We start from the raw sequence: 25,289 nt of genomic DNA, 5'->3' as shown, positions 1-25,289 counted from the left end.
GGATTGGCTAATTGGGCTATGCTTCCTGTTCTGTTTATACTGGGCAATTACTTCAATACTGGAATTGAATTTTATACCCATGCCTAATCTAAAATTATTTTTTCATTGTGATTTAGCTTACACTTTTTCAAAAGTAGCTCAAGGTGAGTTACATTTAGGTATAGTAAGTTTTTCCCTGTCCCTGTGCAGCTTTCAATCTACTAAAGATCTTAACCCTTCATTGCCTCAAGGAGCCACAGTGGGATTTGAAATGGTCTCCCTGGTTCTCTGCCTGCTGCTCTAACCATTAGGCTACTCCTCCACTCTAAATTTATTAAACTAGGCATGGAACTAGCTCCCTGTATGGAATTAGTTACTCCAGTGCTAATGTGGTTCTTCCCCCTGTTCACTCTGATCCCTCACTAAGGGGAGAAGTTATCCACACATGGGCTACCATCAACACAAGTTATTTTACTATAACTTGTGCTATTTTAGCACTGGATCCATTTCATTGAGTGATACCTAGTTACTAATAACCAGGATTAACAGTAAAATAACCTGCCTTAATGGTAGCCCATTTGATAACTTACCCCTCTAACTGTATGTAAAACAGTGTTCTCTTCAATCAATCCAAAACTCTGCTGCGCAGCTCATTTTCCGCCAAAGTCGCTATGCCCTCTCCTTAAGTCACTTCACTGGCTCCCTATCCACTTCTGTATTCAATTCAAACTTCTCCTATTGACCTATAAGTGCATTCACTCTGCCGCTCCCCAGTACCTCTCCACTCTTGTCTCCCCCTACGTCCCCTCTCGAGTACTCCGTTCTGTAGATAAATCTCTCTTCTGTCCCTTTCTCCTCTACTGCTAATTCAAGACTCCGTTCCTTTTATCTCGCTGCACCTCACGCCTGGAGTAGACTTCCTGAGTCTATATGTCTAGCCCTGTCTTTGGCCGTTTTCAAGTCCAAACTCAAAACCCACCTCTTTACCACTGCATTTGACTCCTAACTCACTTGCCCTGTCCTTTATCCTCACCTCTTTATTCCCTACCCTTAATTGTTCTGTCTGTTTACCTGTCTTTATCCTTTATCCTCACCTCTTTTCCCTACCCTTAATTGTTCTGTCTGTTTACCTGTCTTATCTAGATTGTAAGCTCTTTCAGCAGGGACTGTCCTTTGTGAATGGTGTACAGCGCTGCGTATGCCTTGAAAGGATAAGTAGTAGTAGTAGATTTGGAAAAAGCTGCTGCAGAACTTACCTTACGCTACAGATTGGGAGGAACCTAGTCATCAGCTAGACTGTATCTTCTTTTGCTGCTGTTGCTGTTGCCATTGGGAAGGGCAGGATTGGGTAAGATGGAGGAAAGTGCAGAGAAGGGAGGGATATGTTGTGCAAGAGAAGAATATGAAATTGGAAGGGATGGATGGACAGATAGAAGGAGGAACGTGTAGGAGGAAGGGAAGGAGCATAGGTGTTGCTGTGGGGTGGCAAGTGCCTTACCACCCTTTTGCCACCCCAAAATCACCACACTTCCCCCCAGTAGTCCGACATTGCCTCCTTGCCATCCTTTTCCCCATTCTCTCCACACAGATCTGGCATTGTTTTCCTCCCTCCCGCTCTTCCCCCCCACCCCATCCAAGTGGGCCTACAGACTTGCAGCGCTGGCCGGCACTGCAGGCATTGATTATAGCAGGCTATCTCTAGCCAGCCCCGAAGTCCTTCCCTCTGTCACAACTTCCTGTTGCCGTATGGGCAGGATGCGGAAGAGGGAAAGCTTCGGGCCAACCAGAGTGAGCAACGCTGCAAGTCTTTAGGCCCGTGGGGGGGGGGGGGGGGGGGAGGCAGAGGAAGGTAGGAAGGCATGCTGGACTTTGCAGGGGGGAATGGGGGAGGGGTGAGACGATACACATTAATGGAAAGGAGAGGGGAAAATTCTGCACATGAATGGAAGGGAAGGGAGAGGGGGAGATTCACAGGGATGGGAAGTGAGGGATGCACATGGATGGAAGGGAAGTAGGGTTTACACATGGATGGAAGGAAAGGGAAGTGAGGGTTGCCCATGGGTGGAAGTAGGGAAGGGACATAGGGGATGCACATGGATGGAAGGGAAGTAGGGTTTACACATGGATGGAAGGAAAGGGAAGTGAGGGTTGCCCATGGGTGGAAGTAGGGAAGGGACATAGGGGATGCACATGGATGGAAGGGAGGGGAAGGGGAGAGGAGAAAATGGTGCAAATAGATAGAAGGGAAGTGTGTGTGTGGGGGTGGGGTGGGGGGAACACACATATATAGAAGAGAAGGGAGAGAGGGAAATTCACATGGATGGAAGGGGAAAGGGGAAAATGTTGCACATGGATAAAAGAGAAGGAGAGGGGAAAGGGAAGTGAGGGGTGCACATGGAGGGGAGAGGGGGAAATGCATGCAGATAGAGGGGAAATGGGTGGGATAGGAAATGCTACATGTGGATAGAAGGGAAGTGGGTGGGGAAAATATTGCACATGGACAGAAGGGAGAGGGAGGAAATGCACATGGATAGAAGAGAAGAGAGAGTTGGAATCAGAGGTGTAGCCAGCATTGGATTCCTGGGGGGCCCACTGGCAACATATTTCCTCTCCGTTCCCCTGGCCGCTGCTAGCTGATGAGATCCGCAGCTGGAACCGGGCATCCCTGCCAGCTAGTCAAAAGGTACTCCAGCTGTGGAGGGGGCCCCCAAGCCAGAGGTGGGAATTCTGTACATGGATAGAAGAGAAGGGAAAAGGTGCAAAAATTAGATTTGAGGAGGCAGAAAATAGAAGAAAGCTGAATGTGAAAGATCAGTACTAAAGACGGATGTAGGGCAGGAAATGGAGAAGAAACGAGGAAAGAGAAAAATAGCAGATTGACGGGAGATCCTGAAAACAGAACTGAGCTCACAGACAGGGAATCCTAACCAGAGATTATGAACAATAAAATCACCAGACAACAAAGGTATCAAAAATGATTTTATTTTCAGTTTAGTGATTGAATTATGTCAGTTTTGAGAAATGACATCTGCTGGTGTCAGTAGCATAGCCGGGAACTTTTTACAGGTGGTGTGTCTCCCCCTTGTGCCACCCCCTGTCTCCCCGGCCTCCCCACTCCCACCTTAAGATCATCTCGGCTTTACGTGGGTAGCGGCTGCGGCACTCAGGCTGTCTGTGGCCTACTACGGGACTTCCTCCCTGAACTTTCCCGCCCCTTCTAGACAGGACAATTCAGGGAGGAAGTCCTGGAGCAGGGGCAGGCAGCCTATGAGTGCTGCTGCCACTGCCCCGGTGAAGTTGAGAGAATTTTATGGGGGGGCTGGGTCTGACAAGGGGTGCGTACGCCACAATGCATCTATCTTATATACACTAGTGGCTGATGTTATTTTGCACTGTACAGGAGGAAATACATTTCATTCTATTTCTCTGGTGTTGCACTGCATGCAGAGGCTGGCTTTACGAATTTGTTTAATTTTTGTCTACATTAGTGATTTTAGGGGCCCTTTTACTAAGTCATGTAAGCGTATACGCGCACCCAATGTGCGCCAAAATGGAGTTACCGCTTGACTACTGTGTGGCTCTTTCGGTAATTTCATTTTTGGCGCGCATCCAATACGCGCGTCTGAAAAATATTTTTTATTTTCAGGCGTGCATAACAGATGCGCACCAAGTGGCATTTGGCGTGTGTAGGTCATTACCGCCCGGTTACCGCGTGAGTCTTTAATTTTGCCACATGTCCATTTTCAGCAAAAATTAAAAAAAGGACTTTTTTACAGGTGTGCTAAAAAATGGATCGGTGCACACCCAAAACCCATGCCTACACTACCGCAAGTCATTTTTCAGCGCGCCTTTGTAAAAGGACCCCTTAGTTTGTTGTCACTTATCCTGTATTTGAGCAGGTGCTATCTGTGTTCTGTGACTGAGGCCAGGATGGGATTCTGTGGAATTGTATGAGAGAGGAAGGAATTGAGTGAGGGTAGAAATGGAGTTAATATGGCAATAGAAGATGGGGTAGAATGGCCTGATGACAAGGGGAGTAAGGAGAGACAAGGATAGAAATGGAGCTAGTGGGGAGATGGGAAGCTGTGGAAGGTAGATGAGGGCTGAGAGTGGGATGGGATTTGTTTTGATACACCACCTTTCTGTGCTTACAGTCAAAATGGTTTACATATTATATACATATACTTACATTTTGTACCTGAAGCAATAGAAGGTTGAGTAACTTGCCCAACGCCACAAGAGCCTGCAGTGGGACTCAAATCCAGGTCCCCTGGTTCTCAGGCAATTGCAGTTACCATTAGGCTACTAGTAAAGAAGATAGAAATAGGGGACTAGGGAGCAGGTGAAAGTTAGACGTTTCACTGACTGCTGATGATTGGTCCTTGTTTATTCGTCTGGATTCCTGATGAAGGTACAAGCCGAAACACGGACCATGTAGAGTCCTTGCATCGGTGGATGATAGCCTTATCATGATTGTGTATTGCTTACGGATGCCTGTAATAAAGACCTGAACTGCACTTCCTGTCTCATCGCCTTGGTCTTTCCCACTCTTCTGTTTTGGCTTTGCTGACTGCGTGGGACTGCTTGACTTTTTTTTTTTGTGTATGTGTGTGTGTTGTACTTAGACTTTCAGCACTGTGCCAGTTAAGTGCTGTTTGAAAATTAACCTTTGTATACTCGGGCCTCATATCTACAAAATTTGTGAGCTCAAGAGACAGGCTGAATATCTGGATTTCTGCTGATGATAAAAGCTCAAAGAGTATTCCATTTTGTACTTTTAGAGATAGTCTGCCTGCAGATAACAGCTCTGTCTCTTAGGCTCTTTTTTTTTTGTTTTGTTACATTTGTACCCCGTGCTTTCCCACTCATGGCAGGCTCAGTGCGGCTTACATGGGGCAATGGAGGGTTAAGTGACTTGCCCAGAGTCACAAGGAGCTGCCTGTGCCTGAAGTGGGAATTGAATTCAGTTCCCCAGGACCAAAGTCCACCACTCTAACCACTAGGCCACTCCTCTGCCTCCCTTCCCCCACATTTTTCAAACTTAGTGGGTGTGACTAGTTCTTTCTGGGGAGAGCAGATTTCAGCCTCAAAACCAACAGCTTTTTCAGAGAAGCTACCTTTTAGAGATAGTCTGCCTGCAGATAACAGCTCTGTCTCTTAGGCTTAGTCCCTCACACCCTTCCCCTCTACCCACCCACCCCTAGAGTGACATCTCTTAAATAGCCTCCCTACAGCCAAATTATCACTACTGACCTCTTTCAACTACATCTATTCCTAATTCATCACCTTCCCCCAGTAGCCCAGCCTACCAGTTTCACCCATTCCAACATTCCAGTGTTCCAGCAATCCAATTCTGCATGGCCATGTCCCCTATACACACTCTCTTCCTGATGCTGTCCTTTCCCAACCTACTTCTTAACCCAAAAACACTTTGCACTGCTGCTACACTTTACTCTCCCCCTACCCTCATCACCTCACCTTCTCTCCTTTCCCCTTCCTTCTCCTTAGCCCTCAACCTTCAACATTTCCTTCCTGCTGTTGACCCATCTCCATTCCTCCTATGCACATCCCGCCTTCGTCACCTTCGTCGCCCTACCTCCCCTACCCTTCTTCATATTCTCTTACTCCTTCTCCTACTATCTGCAGGGGACATCAATCCCAATTCAGGTCCCCCACACCAATCCTCATCCTATCTATGCAGACCACTCTGGAATGTCTCCAACCTCATTTCCATTCCCCACCTCTCCCCCTCTTCCCTCCCCTTCTCGTGCGCCCTATGGAATGCCAAGTCTGTCTGCAACAAACTCTCCTTTACCCATGACCTCTTCATCTCCCGTTCTCTCAGACTCCTCGCCCTAACTGAAACCTGGCTCACCCCTGACGACTCTGCCTCAGTGGCGGCCCTATGCCATGGAGGCTATCTTTTCTCCCATTCTCCCCGCCCAGTTGGCCGCGGTGGCGGCGTCGGGTTACTACTTTCGCCCTCCTGCAGTTTTCAACCTCTCCTCCTACCACAGTCTCACTGCTTCTCATCTTTTGAAGTTCACTCCATCCGTCTATTCTACCCGCTGCCACTCAGAATTGCAGTCATTTACCGCCCCCCTGATAAGTCCCTATCTTCCTTCCTTACCGACTTCGATGCCTGGCTCTCCGTTTTTCTTGAGCCCTCATCCCCATCCCTCATTCTTGGAGACTTTAACATACACACTGATAACCCATCCGACTCATACGCTTCTCAGTTCCTCACTCTAACCTCCTCCTTCAACCTCCAACTGAGCTCCACCACCCCTGCTCACCAATCTGGCCACTGTCTTGACCTCGGCCTCTCCTCTACCTGCGCACCCTCCAATTTCTACGCCTCAGCTCTTTCTCTCTCTGACCATCACCTGCTCACCTTCACACTTCATCACCCTCCCCCGCAGTCCCGCCCAATACTAACCACTACTTCCAGGAATCTCCAGGCTGTCGACCCTCCCACCTTATCCTCTAGTATCTCTAATCTCCTCCCTTCCATCATGTCCTCCGAGTCTGTCAACAAGGCTGTCTCCACTTACAATGCCACTCTCTCCTCTGCTCTGGACACCCTTGCACCATCCATCTCCTGTCCCACAAGGTGTATTAATCCCCAGCCCTGGCTGACCCCTTGCACCCGATACCTTTGCTCCTGTGCCCGATCGGCTGAACGCCTCTGGAGGAAATCTCGCACCCATACTGATTTCTTCCATTACAAATTCATGCTATCCTCCTTCCAGTCCTCCCTATTCCTCGCAAAACAGGACTGTTACACCCATTTGACTAATTCCCTCAGCTCTAACCCTCGTCGTCTCTTCGCCACGCTTAACTCCCTCCTCAAAGTGCCCTCCGCTCCCCCCCCCACTCTCTCCTCAATCACTGGCTGACTACTTCCACGACAAGGTGCCGAAGATCAACCTCGAATTCACCACCAAACCATCTCCTCCTCTTCACCCTATAACCCACTCCCTCAACCAACCAACCCAGGCCTCCTTCTCCTCTTTTCCTGACATCACTGAAGAGAAAACCGCCCATCTTCTTTCCTCCTCAAAATGCACCACCTGTTCCTCTGACCCCATCCCTACCAACTTACTTAACACCATCTCTCCTACCGTCACCCCCCCATCTGTCATATCCTCAACCTCTCTCTCCACTGCAACTGTCCCTGACACCTTCAAGCATGCTGTAGTCACACCACTCCTCAAAAACCATCACTTGACCCTACCGCCCCATTTCCCTCCTACCCTTCCTCTCCAAGATACTTGAACGCACCGTTCACAGCCGTTGCCTTGATTTTCTCTCCTCATGCCATCCTCGATCCGCTTCAATCCGGCTTTCGCCCCCTTCACTCGACAGAAACGGCACTATCTAAAGTCTGCAATGACCTGTTCCTTGCCAAATCCAAAGGTCACTACATCCTCATCCTCCTCGACCTATCCGCCGCTTTTGACACTGTCAATCACAATTTACTTCTTGCCACACTGTCCTCATTTGGGTTCCAGGGCTCTGTCCTCTCCTGGTTCTCCTCTTATCTCTCCCACCGTACCTTCAGAGTACACTCTCATGGTTCTTCCTCCACCCCTATTCCGCTCTCTGTTGGAGTTCCTCAGGGATCTGTCCTTGGACCCCTTCTTTTTTCAATCTACACCTCTTCCCTGGGCTCCCTGATCTCATCTCATGGTTTCCAATATCATCTTTATGCTGACGACACCCAGCTCTATCTCTCCACACCAGACATCACTGCCGAAACCCAGGCCAAAGTATCGGCTTGCTTATCCGACATTGCTGCCTGGATGTCCAACCGCCACCTGAAACTGAACATGGCCAAGACCGAGCTTATTGTCTTCCCACCCAAACCCACTTCCCCTCTCCCTCCACTCTCTATCTCAGTTGATAACACCCTCATCATCCCTGTCTCATCTGCCCGCAACCTCGGAGTCATCTTCGACTCCTCCCTCTCCTTCTCTGCGCATATCCAGCAGATAGCCAAGACCTGTCGCTTCTTCCTCTATAACATTAGCAAAATTCGCCCTTTCCTCTCTGAGCACACCACCCGAACTCTTGTCCACTCTCTCATTATCTCTCGCCTTGACTACTGCAACCTACTCCTCACTGGCCTCCCACTTAGCCATCTATCCCCCCTTCAGTCCGTTCAGAACTCGGCTGCACGTCTTATCTTCCGCCTGGACCGATATACTCATATCACCCCTCTCCTCAAGTCACTTCACTGGCTTCCGATCAGGTACCGCATACAGTTCAAGCTTCTCCTACTAACCTACAAATGCACTCGATCTGCAGCCCCTCTTTACCTCTCTACCCTCATCTCCCCTTACGTTCCTATCCGTAACCTCCGCTCTCAAGACAAATCCCTCCTCTCAGTACCCTTCTCCACCACCGCCAACTCCAGGCTCCGCCCTTTCTGCCTCGCCTCACCCCATGCTTGGAATAAACTCCCTGAGCCCATACGCCAGGCCCCCTCCCTGCCCATCTTTAAATCCTTGCTCAAAGCCCACCTCTTCAATGTCGCCTTCGGCACCTAACCACTACACCTGTATTCAGGAAATCTTGACTGCCCCAACTTGACATTTCGTCCTTTAGATTGTAAGCTCCTTCGAGCAGGGATTGTCCTTCTTTGTTAAACTGTACAGCGCTGCGTAACCCTAGTAGCGCTCTAGAAATGTTAAGTAGTAGTACTTGGGACATTTGCTCCTTTCTGGACAGTTTTTGCAGCTTCTGAATTGAGGATAATTGGCATCAGGCTGCCTTCTGATATGTCCTGATCAGGACTTTGTTCCTCTCCCTTTCCTTTAAGGTGTATTTTTTTTTGTAGGAATTAAGGTCTAAATTTCAGCTGACTCTTCCTTTCTAATTTGCTGCATTTTGTGACACTTAGAAATGAACTTAAGCACCTTATTTACTAATGTGAGTTAACAATTTAATCTGCACTGTGTTAAGCGTATAGTTAGTAAATAAGGCCCATTAAGTACTGTATAACGGGGCTTGTGTTAATGCACAGTACTAAATGAGGCCTTTCGCTTGGTTATGCTTAACATAAAACTCATTAACGTTAGCCAACCTTCATGTTTTAGTTACTGAAATTATTTTTTAAAAAACTGATTTGCACATATCTATCTGCAGTGAGTTTTTTTGAGGAGGAGGGAATCTTGGTGATGACAGTAATGTAATTCAGAGACAGAGTTGCTACCCTAAAATTGTGCTACTCTGTCCTACTAAGAAAATGTATAAATTTAGTAGACTAACCTGCTGCACACTTTTAACTCTAATGTAAAGATCATTTTATATGTCTTAGGTTCTGATTGACTGGATTAATGAAGTGCTAGTGGAAGAAAGAATAATTGTGAAGAACCTGGAAGAGGATCTTTATGATGGACAAGTTCTGCAGAAGCTCTTAGGTAAGCTTAACCAACGGAGAGGATATAAGTACATAAGTATTGCCACACTGGGACAGACCTAAGGTCCATCAAGCCCAGCGCCCTGTTTCCAACAGTGGCCAATTCAGGTCACAAATACCTGGCAAGATCCCGAAAAAGTTCAAAACATTTTATGCTGCTTATCCCAGAAATAAGCAGTGGATTTTTCCCAAGTCAATTTAATAATGGTTTATGGACTTTTCCTTTAGTAAGCCATCCAGACTTTTTTTAAACCTTCTAAGCTAACCACCTGTACCACATTCTCTGGCAACGAATTCCAGAGTTTAATTACACGTCGAATGAAGAAACAATTTCTCAGATTCGTATTAAATTTACTGCTTTGTAGCTTCATTGCATGCCCCCTAGTCCTAGTATTTTTGGACAGAGTAAACATACGATTCACGTCTACCCGTTCCACTCCACTCATTATTTTATAGACCTCTGTCATATCTCCCTTCAGCCGTCTTTTCTCCAAGCTGAAGAGCTCTAGCCGCTTCAGCCTTTCCTCATAGAGAAGTCATCTCATCCCTTTTATCATTTTTGTCGCCCTTCTCTGTACCTTTTCTTATTCTACTATATCTTTTTTGAGATTCGGTGACCAGAATTGAACACAATATTCGAGGTGCGGTCTCTCCATGGACCGATACAGAGGCATTATAACATCCTCACTTTTATTTTCCATTCCTTTCCTAATAATATCTAACATTCTATTTGCTTTCTTAGCCACCGCAGCATACTGAGCAGAAGGTTTCAACGTATCATTGACAATGACTCCAAGATCCCTTTCTTGGTTGGTGACTCCTAACGTGGAACCTTGCATTAAGTAGCTATAGTTCGAGTTCCTCTTTCTCACATGCATCACTTTGCACTTGCTCACATTAAATGTCATCTGCCATTTAGATGCCCAGTCTCATAAGGTCCTCTTGTATCATCGACAATGACTCCAAGATCCAAAAAAAAACCCAAGAATGGTTTTACGAAAGGGAAATCGTGCCAAATGAATCTCATTGAGTTCTTTGATTGGGTGACAGGAGAATTGAATCAGGGACGAGCTATGGACGAAATCTACTTTGATTTCAGCAAAGCTTTTGACACGGTTCCCCACAGGAGGCTCTTAAATAAATTGGAGGGGCTGAAGATAGGACCTGAAGTGGTGAACTGGATTAGGAACTGGTTGACGGACAGACGCCAGAGGGTGGTGGTGAATGGAATTCGCTCGGAGGAGGGAAAGGTGAGTAGTGGAGTGCCTCAGGGATTGGTGCTGGGGCTGATTCTGTTCAGTATATTTGTGAGTGACATTGCCGAAGGGTTAGAAGGTAAAGTTTGCCTATTTGCAGATGATACTAAGATCTGTAACAGAGTGGACACCCGGGAGGGAGTGGAAAACATGAAAAAGGATCTGCGGAAGCTAGAAGAATGGTCTAAGGTTTGGCAATTAAAATTCAATGCGAAGAAATGCAAAGTGATGCACTTAGGGAATAGAAATCCACGGGAGACGTATGTGTTAGGCGGGGAGAGTCTGATAGGTACGGGCGGAGAGAGGGATCTTGGGGTGATAGTATCTGAGGATTTGAAGGCGACGAAACAGTGTGACAAGGCGGTGGCCGTAGCTAGAAGGTTGTTAGGCTGTATAGAGAGAGGTGTGACCAACAGAAGAATGGGGGTGTTGATGCCCCTGTATAAGTTGTTGGTGAGGCCCCACCTGGAGTATTGTGTTCAGTTTTGGAGGCCGTATCTTGTTAAGGATGTAAAAAGAATTGAAGCGGTGCAAAGAAAAGCTACGAGAATGGTATGGGATTTGCGTTACAAGACGTATGAGGAGAGACTTTCTGAACTAAACATGTATACTCTGGAGGAAAGGAGAAACAGGGGTGATACAGACGTTCAAATATTTGAAAGGTATTAATCCGCAAACGAACCTTTTCCGGAGATGGGAAGATGGTAGAACGAGAGGACATGAAATGAGATTGAAGGGGGGCAGACTCAAGAAAAATGTCAGGAAGTATTTTTACACGGAGAGAGTAGTGGATGCTTGGAATGCCCTCCCGCGGGAGGTGGTGGAAATGAAAACGGTAACGGAATTCAAACATGCGTGGGATAAGCATAAAGGAATCCTGTGCTGAAGGAATGGATCCTCAGGAGCTTAGTCAAGATTGGGAGGCGGGGCTGGTGGTTGGGAGGCGGGGATAGTGCTGGGCAGACTTATACGGTCTGTGCCAGAGCCGGTGGTGGGAAGTGGGACTGGTGGTTGGGAGGCGGGATAGTGCTGGACAGACTTGTACGGTCTGTGCCAGAGCCGGTGGTTGGGAGGCAGGGCTGGTGGTTGGGAGGTGAGGATAGTGCTGGGCAGACTTATACGGTCTGTGCCAGAGCCGGTGGTTGGGAGGAGGGGCTGGTGGTTGGGAGGCGGGGATAGTGCTGGGTAGACTTATACGGTCTGTGCCCTGAAGAGCACAGGTACAAATCAAAGTAGGGTATACATAAAAAGCAGCAAATATGAGTTATCTTGTTGGGCAGACTGGATGGACCGTGCAGGTCTTTTTCTGCCGTCATCTACTATGTTACTATGTTGTAATTTTTCACAATCCTCTCGCAATTTAATAATTTGAATAATTTTGTGTTGTCAGCAAATTTAATTACCTCACTAGTTACTCCCATCTCTAGATCATTTATAAATATGTTAAAAAGCAGCAGTCCCATCACAGACCCCTGGGGAACCCCACTATCTACCCTTCTCCATTGAGAATACTGATCATTTAACCCTACTCTCTGTTTTCTATCCTTTAACCAGTTTTTAATCCACAATAGGACACTACCTCCTATCCCATGACTCTCCAATTTCTTCTGGAGTCTTTCAAGAGGTACTTTGTCAAACACCTTTTGAAAATCCAGATACAGAATATCACCCGGCTCCCCTTTAGCCACGTGTTTGTTCACCCCTTCAAGGAAATGTAATAGTTTGATGAGGCAAGATTTCCCTTCACTAAATCCATGTTGGCTTTGTCTCATTAATCCATGCTTTTGAATATGCTGTGTAATTTTGTTCTTTATAATAGTCTCTACCATTTTGCCTGGCACCGATGTCAGGCTCACTAGTCTATAATTTCCCAGATCCCCTCTGGAACCTTTTAAAAATATCAGCGTTACATTGGCCACCCTTCAATCTTCTGCTACCACTCTTGATTTTAAAGATAAATTACATATTACTAACAATAGTTCCACCAGTTCATTTTTCAATTCTATCAGTACTTGGGGATGAATACCATCTGGTCCAGGAGATTTGCTACTTTTCAATTTGTCAAATTGCCCCATTACATCCTCTAGGTTTATAGTGATTTCATTCAGTTTCTCCGACTCATCTGCTTTGAATACCATTTCTGGCATCAGTACCTCTCCTAAATCTTTCTCGGTGAAGACTGAAGCAAAGAATTCATTTAATCTGTCCGCTATGGCTTTATCTTCCCTGATTGCCCCTTTTACCTTTTGGTCATCTAGCGGCCCAACCGATTCTTTTGCTGGCTTCTTGCTTTTAATATACCTAAAAATTTTTTTTACTATGTGCTTTTGTCTCCAACGCAATCTTTTTTTCAAAGTCTCTCTTTGCCTTTCTTATCAACGCTTTGCATTTGACTTGACATTCCTTATGCTGTTTCTTATTATTTTCAGTCAGTTCCTTCTTCCATTTTCTGAAGGATTTTCTTTTAGCTCTAATAGATTCCTTCACCTCACTTTTTAACCATACCGGCTGTTGTTTGGTCTTCCGTTCTCCTTTTTTAATACACAGAATATATTTGGCCTGGGCTTCCAGGAGAGGAGGAGACATTTTAGATGATAAAACTGTTTCTTTCGTAAGATATACGGGTATGAAATCAAGTCTTTTGTTTTGTATTTAAAGCTTGGCAGACACATTGGTATTTTGACACAAACAGAGCTGCTTTTATCAGTGGGCAAAAGGGGCAATTGCTCTAAGCCCCTGTATAAAGGCACCCAGCTGCCCAGAGGTAAATTTAGCCCTGATTCTGATCTCTCTCTCTCTCGCTCTCTCTTCCCCCCACCCATGAATTCCCCGCTCTTCCCTCCCCCCACCCATGAATTCCCCGCTCTCCCTCTGCCCCAAGGTCAGCATATCTCCCGTTATCCACATCCTGCAGTTCTCCAAAATTCCCTTCTGTTACCGACTGCAGCAGTGATTAAGAAAGGCTGCCTCTGGCCAGCACAGGGGTCCTTTCCTCTGTTGTGTCCTGCTTCTCCTGATGTGGGTGGAATGCAGCAGAAGAAAGGCTGCCTCCAACAGGCTCCAGGACCTATCTTAACTGCTTCCACTGCTTGAGACAGAAGGGAAATTTGGAGGACCAAGAGGATAGGGAGAGACACTGGATCTGTGGGGATGGGGTGGGGGGGGGGGGGGAGAGATAAAAAGAGAGACTGGATTGGGGGAGGGGAAGAGAGGGAGAGATGCTGGACCTATGGGAAGGAAGGAAGAGAAAGAGACTGGATAGAGAGGAAGACTGAGGGAGAGAATGAACATGAGGAGGGAGGGAGAGATGATGGACTGCAAAGTGGGACAAAAAGAAAAGATGCTGGATGGGGAGGGGAAGGGACAGTGGGATACAGAGGGGCAATGCTGAACACAGTGGGATAGGGACACAGAGGCAATACTGGACAGAGGGTGTGATAGGGACACATGTAGATGATCATCTTGATCATGGGGAGAGAGAGGGACTCAGAGGAGGAGATGTTGGACAGGATAAGATAGGGACACAGAATAGAGATGCTAAATATAGGGAGAGGATCGAGACACCAACCCCGACATTCTATAAATGGAGCTTAAAATTACACACACAAATTTAGGCACACACCCAATTTGCGTGTGCAATTTAATTGAATAAGGAGCCAATTAGTGCTGATTGGGTGCTAATAATTATTGACAAATTGGTTGTAATTGTTTATTTGCGTGGATCCGCTGAAAGGGGGCATGGCCATGGGAAGGTCATGGGTGGATTAGGGGTGCTCCTAGAATTTATGCATACTGTTATAAAATAAGGGGGATCTGCACCTAATTTAGGTGCAAGAATTTACACCAGGGTTTATGTGGTGTAAATCCTCACATCTAAAGTTAGGTACTAAGGGCTAGATTCTATATATGGCACCTGAAAAATCCATGCAGTAAAAAAGCCCCATAGGCATATTCTCTAAAGTACGCCTACATTTTATAGAATAGACTTAAATTTCTGTGTGGTATAGAGGGATGGAGAGGGAAGATGGATGGTGAATATGGAGAGGGACAAATTGTCAGTTGGACAGGAGACTCTTAAAAGACAGAAAAAGTGAGAGAAAAGCAGTTATTGGAAATGCATCTCTTTGATATCTCGCATTCAGTCTTTATTTCTCTGTTTGTTGTATATACAGAATCTGACTTCTTGAGGTTTTCAGTTCAGTTTTTTGCCTTCATATCTCTGTTATTGATCTGTGGTCCCTTGTTTCCTCTTTGTTGAAGGACTGTCTCTATTTTGTGCTTGTGACCAAAGTTTGGTAATCTGCTAGTATGTAGTTGGTGTGTAGAGATCTGAAGCAGTCCAATTTGTTCTGTATTCTCACTAGGTGGTGTATTGGTGTTTAGGACCTAGTGTAATATTTACAGTGCTGTGCTTTCAAGGATAAGGTTCTTGCTCTTTGAGTCCTGAGAGTTTGTGCTGTTATGGTATGCTAAGGTTCTGAGTGTGCACATGTTCGGGCAAAGTGTTTTGCAGTGGAAGGATTGTGTGTTGGCCTAACTGAGGTGACATCAAAACTTACATATTATTTTTGTTTGTCATAATATCAGACACACTCCCACCGCTAAAAAATAAATTCTGCTTTTTAGCATGTGGGAAGTGCGTGCCGATCCTGAAACAAATTTTCCTTTACTTCTTTACAAATAAAAGTGTCAAAACTTTTACTTAATTACAGTAACTAATTATATTTGTTTAGTTACTATACAACACTGTCTAAGAGGAACCTCCATTTTCTGATCCCTGAAGGAGCCTGCCCAAATTCCAACTCCATCCATATAAGCGCATGGTCAGATATTTTGCAGGGACCTATAGTTGCTGATTGCGCCTTAGAAAATAATTCCTGGGAGATCAAATTATAGTCTACTCCGTGACTGTGTGGCATGGGCTCTAGACAAGTGGGTGTAGTCATGGTCAGTAGAGTGAAGGGCTCCAAGTATCTCAAAGGAGTGGGATGCTCCTAGCTTTCTCAAAACCTCTCATGTTTCCGCCTATGTGTTTTATCCCACTCTGGATCGTGCACTCGATTAAATTCCCCCCCCCCCCCCCCCCATTAAGGGGATGTCTCCAAAAGAGTGCAGGTGCCACATGAGAACCCTATATAAGGCCTTGTCATAAATATTTGGGGCGTAAGTATTGCGTGCCAATCCTTGTCGGTCTATGGTTACATGCCCTATTACCTACCATTCCCCCTCTTATGATCTTATGTTTTAAAATGCTGAGTCCCTTCTGGAATAGGATAGCCACACCCATTTTTTTAGACTGCAGGATTGTCTAGGTAATTTCCCACCTCCCCTCTCTGCAGCTTGATGTGTTTCTGTGTGTCAAGTTCATTTCCTGTAAAAATGCTATCACCTATAGCATTGGAGGGACCTCAAAATCTTATATCTCTTAACCGGAGAGGAAATTCCTCTCACATTCCAGGAAATCAGCTTTAATTCCATTATGTAATCCCTATATGTTTCAAAAAACTCTGAAAAATTAGGATCCCATAAAGAAGAAGGGGCTGTCCCAGCCTCTGACCCCACCTCCTCGTATCTGCAACCCTGCAATATACTCCAAGACCATCAGGAAAAAGACATAACAATTCCTCTGCTCCCCATCGCTGGGCTCACTCTCAACCCCTCCTCCACCCAACTGCCTATATCCTTTAACTAGAACCCCAAAACGCCTTTCCCCCTTCATTAACAGCACCACCTGCAAGAAATATAGCAGATGGCAGAAAGCAACGGAAGCCAACGTCATTAGGCTCCTCACGGAGCTACTAAAATTTGCTCACAGCTTCTGGGTAAAACCAAGCTGTGCCAGAACAGGGTGCTCTAGTAGTCAGACAAGTGTTCTGTTCAACTATTTCAGTAATGTCTCAGCAGGAAAAGAAGCATCAGGCTCAGCATAGCATATGCTCGAGCAGCATTCTCACAGTCTGCCATTCTGCTGCCATCTGTAATCCTTTGAGGAGTTTTGTCTACCATGCTCTTGGCCAGACTTTGGGTCCTCTTGCTTGCATAGTATCTTTGCTGCCAGCAAATGTTTTTTAACATCACCTACAACGCACCCTGTATATATTTTTCCTTCTGCCATTAATGCAAGCCCAATGGCATAGATCCAATGGTATTGAATCTTTTGGCTCCGCAAAGCTTCAGTATTCCCGAAGATGCTTCAAGGTGGAGGGCACTGTATCTGCTTAGATCTCAATCTCTGCATCATCCCATCTTTGTCAACATACCTGTGGAAGTAGGTAATGATGTCTCTCTGGCAGTTTTTATCCCTTGGGCTTTTTACTCACTGTGCCTGCTGCAGCATTATCTCTGTCTGCCCAGCGTACGCTTCGTCATTTTGCAGTAAGTGTTTGCAAACCTGTTGCACCGTCTCCATACATTGCACGTCCACACCCTCCTCTGGGATCCCCTGAAAATGGAGGTTGGTCCTGCGAAACCTATTCTGAAAGACTTCCAAACTGAGCTGCAAGTCCTTGGATTGGTCCTGAAACTGAGTGATGATACCAGGCAGATGAATAAGGTCTTCACCCTACATATCCAAATGAGATTCTACATCTGGCACTCGCCATCCCATGTCTGCCAAGTCTCTCTTAAATTCATCCAAAGACATCTGCAGATCAGTGCGCAATTCAGATATATCAGATTTTAGTTCCATATCCTCTGTCTTAATGTGATCTGCTCTGCTCCTTGCATCGTGCTCAGGGAGAAACGCTCCAGCTCAGGCTATGCAGACGGTGTGGCGTTTGCTGAGGAATATGTTTTGATGTCAGTTTGCTTCTTCCTCATCTCCATAGCAAAGCAATAACTTGTAGGAACCTGAAACTGTAAAATAAGCATAATGCACTCATTTCAACTCTGCAGAATATATTAAAACAGCTTGTGTGGCTCTGGAGCTTAATTCTTAAACTGTCATTTGCTCCAGTGACATCACTTCCTCTCAGGGTAATGCTTTTAAAATGAAGAGGAGAAAATATTTTTTCACTCAATAGTTAAGCTCTGGAACTCATTGCCAGAGGATGTGGTGACAGCAATTAGCATGACTGGGTTTATGTTTCAACATTTTTATTGATGATATATCATATTAACATTACCAACAAACTCCACGAACAAAACTGGTTCATAGTACAGTTCAAACAAAGGCAAAGTGGTATTCCATCATCATAATTTCCCTGTCATCAAGCCGATCAATCCATAGACTGGTGGGTTGTGTCCATCTACCAGCAGGTGGAGATAGAGAGCAATCTTTTGCCTCCCTATATGTGGTTATGTGCTGCCGGAAATTCCCCTGTATGTTCTCTATCTCAGCAGGTGTGTGGTCACACAGCAGCAGCTCTGGCTAGGTCTCCAAGCCTAATTGTTTAGGTTTTGTTGAGTACCTGGGGTTGAGGGCTCTTCGTGAGCAAGTGCAAACCTGGTGGTGCCAGGTCCCTCCTTTTCTCCCCCCTCCCGCTGGCTCCATTAAAAAAAAAAAAAAAAAATTTTTAAACGTTCAAAAAGGACGTCCATTTGCAGCTGCTCACTGGAACAAGTCGTCGCTGCTCGGAGCAAGGAGCAGGTAATTTTTACCTTTTACTAGCGGGCAGGGGGTTCCCCGAATGGTCTCCACGTGGCTATGGCCTCGGATGGCAAGGGGTGCGAAAAGACGCTCCCCGGAACGCGTTTGCGCACCTAGCGGGGAAGCGGGGGGCTCGAAGGTAGAGTCGCCCTTTAGGAGCCGGGAGAGTTCCCTGGTTTTTCTTCTGGCGCGGCGGCCTTTCCCGCCTTAGGCGCCCATCCCCCACTGGCCGCCCTCCCGGTCGTGACTGGCCATGCTGCTCGGACGGCGTCTTCTTGGGCCACCCTCGAGGGGGGAGACGTTAACAGCTTGGTCGTCCTTGACCCGAGCGACGGTAAAAAGTCGGTGAAATTAAAGCGCCATTCTTCCCGCGTGGCTCCTTCTCGGAGTTTCGTGCCGGACGCCATTTTGGACGCGCAACACGCCTCTCCCCCGCTCCTGGGAGCGCAGATGGAGGGCGCCCCTAGGGCCGTGGCACAGACTGCAGAAATGCACAAACTGGGGGGTTTCTCCCCTGAGTTCATTTTGCTGCTGCATCAGGCCTTTCTTATGCAGTACACTGCCCCTGCTCACCTCTCTGATCGGGGTGATGAGGCCTCTATGCTTAAGCGCCCTCGGGTGGATCTTCCACCCTCGGGGGACTCGGTCTCCTCTGATGTGGATGACGGCAGCGTGTCTGAGTTCTCCCAGAGATCCTTAGCGGACTCTATGGAAGAGACTGATCCTCTCCCAAATTATACACATGACTATTTGGTTGGGATAACTTGGTGAACTCTCAAAACATCTAACAGAAGACAACCATACTCTGTCAAATACTCTCCTACCTCCCATCCCGCCCTCTCCTTACCCCCCCCATGTGTGTGCCAGGTTTGCAGGTGTGCTACAACATGAAATAGAGACACACCTACCCTACTAAGAGAGATGGTGAATAACACTCTGCTCTCCATGATTATTCAACTTAGAACAGGTGTGTAACTAACAACAGATCTCCCTTCTCCACCCCTCATCTAACTCCTGCCATAGCCCTGCAGTAACCTGCACTCCATCATGCCTTGGGAGATCTGAGCTCTGAGTCCCCATCAAACCTATAGACTGAAACAACATTAATTATTACCCCCCCCCCCCCCTCGGTCCTCAGCATGACTGGGTTTAAAACAGGTTTGGACAAGTTCCCAGAGGAAAAATCCATAAACTGCTATTAAGATAGAGACAGGAAAAGCCACTCCCTATCCCTGGGATTGGTAGCATGGAATCTTGCAGCTTTTTGGGATTCTGCCCGGTACTTGTGATCTGAATTGGCCACTGTTTGGAGCAGGCTACTGGGCTAGATGGACCATTGGTCTGACCTAGTATGGGTACTCTTATGTTCTCTGCACTCTGGTATAGCATCTTCCTTCCCTTCCCTGCTCCAGCAGCTTGCTTATCCCCCCATCCCCTGCCAGCCCTGCTGCTTCCAAGAAAAAAAAAAGATTGTATAAATGCATGGAGCTGCTGTCTAGATTCTGCTGCTGATAGTTCTACTGCTTTGCCCTTTTAACTTCCTGTGTCTAAGGGCCGACCTGGCAGAGCCATCATTGCCTTGGTCTAGACAGCAGCTCTGAGACTTCATGCCGCGCTTTATTCAGTGGGATGCAGCTTGACTGGCAGGGAGATCTATAGAAGCTGCACTGCTGGACTTAGGGTAGTGAGGAGAGAGCACTACTGGACCGGAGGGGGAAGGGGGGAGCTACTACAAATGTTTTCCCAGGGCCCCATAGATGGTTAAAGAGGCTCTGGACACAAAGCACAGAAAAATTCTGAATACAATAACCAGATGCAATTGAGTTCTCCAAGACGGCATGTCTGATACTTTTTTGTTGCAGGGAAGGCATACAGCTCCATGAAAGGATGCTGAAAGAGCTTATATTTGCATGCATGTCAAGTCCCTTAATCACAGACAACAAACATTTGTAAGGTATTTTCTTCTATTGAGGGTATATAGCACGCATATATGTGGTAGCATTTCAACCTCACTAACCTTGAGTTGTTTCAAATGGAAAACCAAAGAAGTTGCTCCCTCGCTCCTAGGTTTACTTTAATTATTCTAATGTGAGATGGGGACAGAAAAGTCTGCTCATTATGTCTCAGCACATGTTGCTTTAGTTGAATGCATTAAGTCTTCTTAAGCAGTGGCATTCTGCACCTTATTAATTCAAGGTAGCAACTTTAAATTGTATGACCCTCTGCTATTAACCTCTGTAGCATCAATTGAATTGTGTGATGATCTGGTTTGTAGCCCTTTTATAAGAAATATATAGTAGTGGTTCAAAGCTGAACAGCAATTAATCTATATAAATAAAATCCCCCCTCAAACGTTCTGAAGCTCAAATCCCCCCTTCTGAAGCTCACTCCCTGGCAGTGAAGCACTGAACTCCTGTACTGTTTGTAGGCTAGGCTATCACCCTCACTCATAGACCCCACCTCAGCCACGTCCCATCTGCACATAAAAAGCAACCTCAACGTTCTAAGGTTCACTTTGTGGCTTCAGGGTTCGTAAGTTCGAAGCTCTGTAACCACTTTTAGTAACCATCTATCTGTGCCCCGCCCTCATGTCACAACGTTATGACGTCGAGGGCGGGTCATAATGAACACAAGTACACGAAGGTAGGAAGCCCATTCTGTCATCTCTCTTTCCACTCCCCAATGCAGCCGTCATTCCCATACAGTGTAAACGAAGCAACATCGACACTACCTACGCGTCGCCCCCCTCCAAAATCCAACCCCTCCTCTGACTTACTCTCAGAGATGCCCCTGCATGTCACCCCCCCTCCAAAAACGACAAACCACTCCCATCTGTCTCTCAGCCATGCCTCCACCCGCGCAACGGCCTTCCCCTCCCCGACATAGGACCCTCCCATCCCCTATGTGCACGGTCGCCCCCATCCAAAATCGCTAGCCCCCATCTGCTACCCTCCCTTCCTCTTACCGAGGTCCCGGCGCAAGAACTGAGGGGCAAGGTAGCTCGCAAATTCTGCTGCCTTCCGTTGTCTTCGCTATGAACTCTGTGCCCTGACTCTGGTCCCACCCAACAGGAAATGAGGGTGGGACCAGACACTCAGGGCACAGAGCTGATAGCGAACACAACGGAAGGCAGCAGAATCTCCGAACTACCTTGCCCTTCAGTTCTGCCGCTGCGGCTGGGAGCCCGGTAAGAGGAGGGGAGGGTAGTAGAGGGGGGTTGCCGATTTTGGAGGGGGGGCCGACGTGCATGTCTGCGGGATGGGCGGGGCCTATGCTGGGCATCGGAGGACCTTGCTAGCGCCCGTTTCCTTGCTGCCAGAAACGGGCCTTCATTACTAGTTCTAAATATTAGTTCACCTTTTTAGTTGCTCTTGATTCCAGAAGAATAATTGAAATAAATTGCTCTTAAACATCTGTTCCATGATTAATTAGATAAATATACAGTGCCTCATAAAAGTCCTCACACTCCAATCCATTTTTTCACATGCTGCTATCTAAAAACTACAATTCAAAATGTATTAAAGTAGAAGTTTGTTTCACCAATGTACACAGCATATTCTACTGTTGCAGATAATCAAGATAAAAAAGTTCTACCACTAGAGCTTATGGCGGCCATTTTCTAGATGGAGCCATTAGGGTAAGGAGCGAGTGGGGATCTCTCATCCCCATGTTATTCCACTGGACCACCAAGTATGGGGTGGGGGACTACAGGGGGGGTGATGGTGGTTCAGGAGGGGCAGATCTCACCTGGGGGATTCAGGAGAGAGGCTAATCTTACTGGGGAGGGGGGGTTGGGGGGTAGAAAAAAAATCACAGATCTATTTATATGCGTCCTGGTTCAATAGAGGCTGGGACCTATATAAGCTTGGGCACCCAGCAGCCGGATATTCAATGCCAGTAGTCAAACATGGCCTGGCATTGAATATCTGGGTCTATCTTAGCAAGCAGAAGTCAGTGTTTTTAAAAAAATATGACTACTACCAGCTGAATATTGACCAATGTATGCATGTAAGTATATTGCATAAATAAATAAATAAATACAAAGGAACTTCAGTGATCTAATTGGCTAATCAGTAGTTTATGAATTACAGCTGCCAGTTGCTTCTCTCCAGGTATGGGCAAAGGTTTCATTTTAATTGGGTAAAATATTTTGTTGCCTCATTATTAGTCTGTACATTTATACTAAGCCCAGAATCGATTATCACACCCAAGATTCTAGATTCTAATTGGACCAACATCATTGACTCTCAAACAGAATTTGTACAAATGTTTTACGGATTAAATATTCATTTTTTAGTGGAGGAGTGGCCTAGTGGTTAGGGTGGTGGACTCTGGTCCTGGGGAACTGAGGAACTGAGTTTGATTCCCACTTCAGGCACAGCTCCTTGTGACTCTGGGCAAGTCACTTAACCCTCCATTGCCCCAGGTACAAATAAGTACCTGTATGTGTAAGCCGCATTGAGCCTGCCATGAGTGGGAAAGTGCGGGGTACAAATGTAACTAAAATAATAAAAATAAATAAAATTAAGTTTATTGTCCTGCATCCAGATCGATATTACTTCTAAACCAGGCTTATCCAACTTTTTTCTGTTGGGGGCCACATTTTACATTTTGTAACATTCAGAGGGCCAAAGCATGCACCGTCATATTTTGCCGTATGTTTCATGAAATAGTGACAAAGTACGAAGGTACATCATCCCCTCCTCAGCCTTCACCCAGTCTTTCTCTCGCTCATTTAACCCCTCCCCAGCCGTCACCCAGTCTCTCTTGCTTATGTAACCCCCCCAGCCGTCACCCAGTCTCGCTCATGTAACCCCCCCCCCCCCCAGCCTTCACAAAGGTTTCTTTTTTCCCCCTCACATGGCTTTGACTGCAGAAGGAACAATGATATTTGAAACCATGAGACCAACCCAAACTTTCAGCACTGCAGGGCTGATGCTTACAGAGAGCTGAGTCATGGCAGAGAAGCAGGAATCCAGTTGTGAGTAGCACAGGAATTGCTAATCTTCCATGCCTTGTCATCAAGCAGATGAAGCCATTTCGTATGGGTTGTGTCCATCAACCAGCAGGGGGAGATAGAGAGCACTCAACTTTTCACAGTGCCTCATGGCCAGCCAGCTCCACTGCCTCGTCAGTATTCTCTATCTCCCCAAGCAGGGTGGCTGCAGCTTCTTCGAGCTCCATCAGAAATCTGCCTGGGGGTGGCTCCTGGCTTGCCAGTTCTTAGCCGGGGTGTTAGAGGCTATAGCAGCTTCACTTTGAAGGCACATAGGTTAGCCCTTTCCCTGCCTTACCCATGCACCCGTGGATGTGGACATATTAGCTTGCTTTTCCCTGTCCTTTCCCAGTCAGTGGATGCAGGCACATAGGTTCGCCTTTCCCTGCCTTTCCCACTCATCTGAGCCTCCGGAGTTCTTATTACCTCTGCTTTCCTCACAGCGTTTAAAAAAAAAAAAAATGGAACAGAGGTTTTCCTTTGATTCTTCTATGGGACTGGAGCTGTGATACTCGGTCCGGTGAGGTAAGAGTGTTTTCTAACTCCTCCGGGGTGGGCCCGCGATCGGGGCGTTTTTGGCACGAAACCGCCATTTTGAATTTTCCCGCCGTTTTCGGCGATGGCTGCAGAGAATGTAAAGCGCTGTTCCCGGTGTGGCAAGCGCAAATCAGCAGCGGGGCTCTCTAAATCGTGCTGTACAGGTGTAAGAGCTGGCCCGAGCATGGCGAGCGATGATGCTTCCCACTCAGAGCTGCGGACGCCATTTTGAATTCTCCGCATGGCGCGGCCTCCGTAGAGACGGAGAGCCCTGAGCCCGGGGGGGGGGGGGGGGGACACCTCGAATTGAGGCTATTCACGGAGCGGCTAGCCCCGGACGGGATCTGGGTGCCCAGGGTGAGTTTTTCTCCCCTGATTTTGTGTTGTTATTTCATAAAGCATACATGCTGAAAAGAGCTCTCCCTCAAGGTCGTCTGAGGCCCCTTCTATTGTCGTCCCCCCCGGTGGATTCTGGCCTGGGACTGCCCGCTGAGGCTATTTTCCCTGATAATTGGCATAAAGAAAAGCGTAGAAGGGCTAATTCCCCTTCAGATTGTGGTGCACCTCCTTTTTCCCCCCCGTGGTCGGGCTGTGAGGATTCTGAGAGTTCTGGCAGGCCTTCGTGATCTGAGGAGCCAGAGTCAGGTGCAGAATTACCACAGGATCTGGATGATCCCTCCGCGGTGAGGATTTTCCACCGTGATGAGCTGCCAGCGCTTATTTCAGATGCCCTACAGGTCCTTTCTATTGAAGAGCCTGACAGTGGCACTGCCTCCTCTGTGAATCCTAGGATGGCTAGTACCAAAAAGCCTGCTTGAGCCTTTCCTTTGCATGACTCCATCCAAGAGCTTATTTCCACTCAGTGGGCTGACCCCGAGGGACCTTTGAAAGTTTCCAGGGCTATGGGGCAATTATACCCTCTGCGTGAGGAGCATTTGGCTCGCTTTGCAATGCCTAAAGTAGATGCCTTAGTCACTGCGGTGACAAAGAGAACTACACTTTCTGTGGAAGGAGGAGTTGCCCTGAAGGATATACAAGACCGTAGGCTGGAAGCAGCATTTAAACGGTCCTTTGAAATTGCAGGTCTTACTGTTTGGGCGTCTGCATGCAGTTGTTATGCTGCTAGAGCCTGCCTGGCTTGGTTGCAACAGGCAGTGGAACAGCCCGGAGATGGAGCGGAGCCTTTCTCGGATGTGGCTCCATGGCTGGAGTCGGCCTTGTCCTTTTTGGCTGATGCCCTTTATGATATTGTCAGAGCTTCGGCTAAACAAATGGCAGTAGCAGTGGCGGCTCGCCGTCTTATTTGGCTATGATATAGGGCAGCGGACATGGCCTCTCTAAGCAAAGGTTGGTGAAATTGCCCTTTCAAGGCCTTCTCCTATTTGGTGAGGAGTTGGAAAAAAAAATTGTTAAAGGCCTGGGAGATCCTAAACCCCAGCACTTGCCTGAAGATAGGCCGAGGCCTTCCTCCAAGGGCCAGGTGGTCCACTCCTCTTATAGACCTCGCTT

The 25,289-nt window shown here is 47.0% G+C and overlaps 1 protein-coding gene across 1 annotated transcript in view; it reads left to right on the top strand.

Moving 5' to 3' along the window:
* Positions 1-25,289, top strand: part of PARVB (parvin beta) — a 318,556-nt gene that overhangs the window by 101,779 nt on the left and 191,488 nt on the right. Inside the window, 1 exon segment of the mRNA XM_030214982.1 lies at positions 9,302-9,404. Within this exon segment, the coding sequence (XP_030070842.1) occupies positions 9,302-9,404 (103 nt within the window).

This window comes from Microcaecilia unicolor, chromosome 9, assembly GCF_901765095.1.
Source record: "Microcaecilia unicolor chromosome 9, aMicUni1.1, whole genome shotgun sequence".
Classification (NCBI taxonomy): Eukaryota; Metazoa; Chordata; class Amphibia; order Gymnophiona; family Siphonopidae; genus Microcaecilia; species Microcaecilia unicolor.
This window is presented reverse-complemented; position numbering and strand designations above follow the sequence as displayed.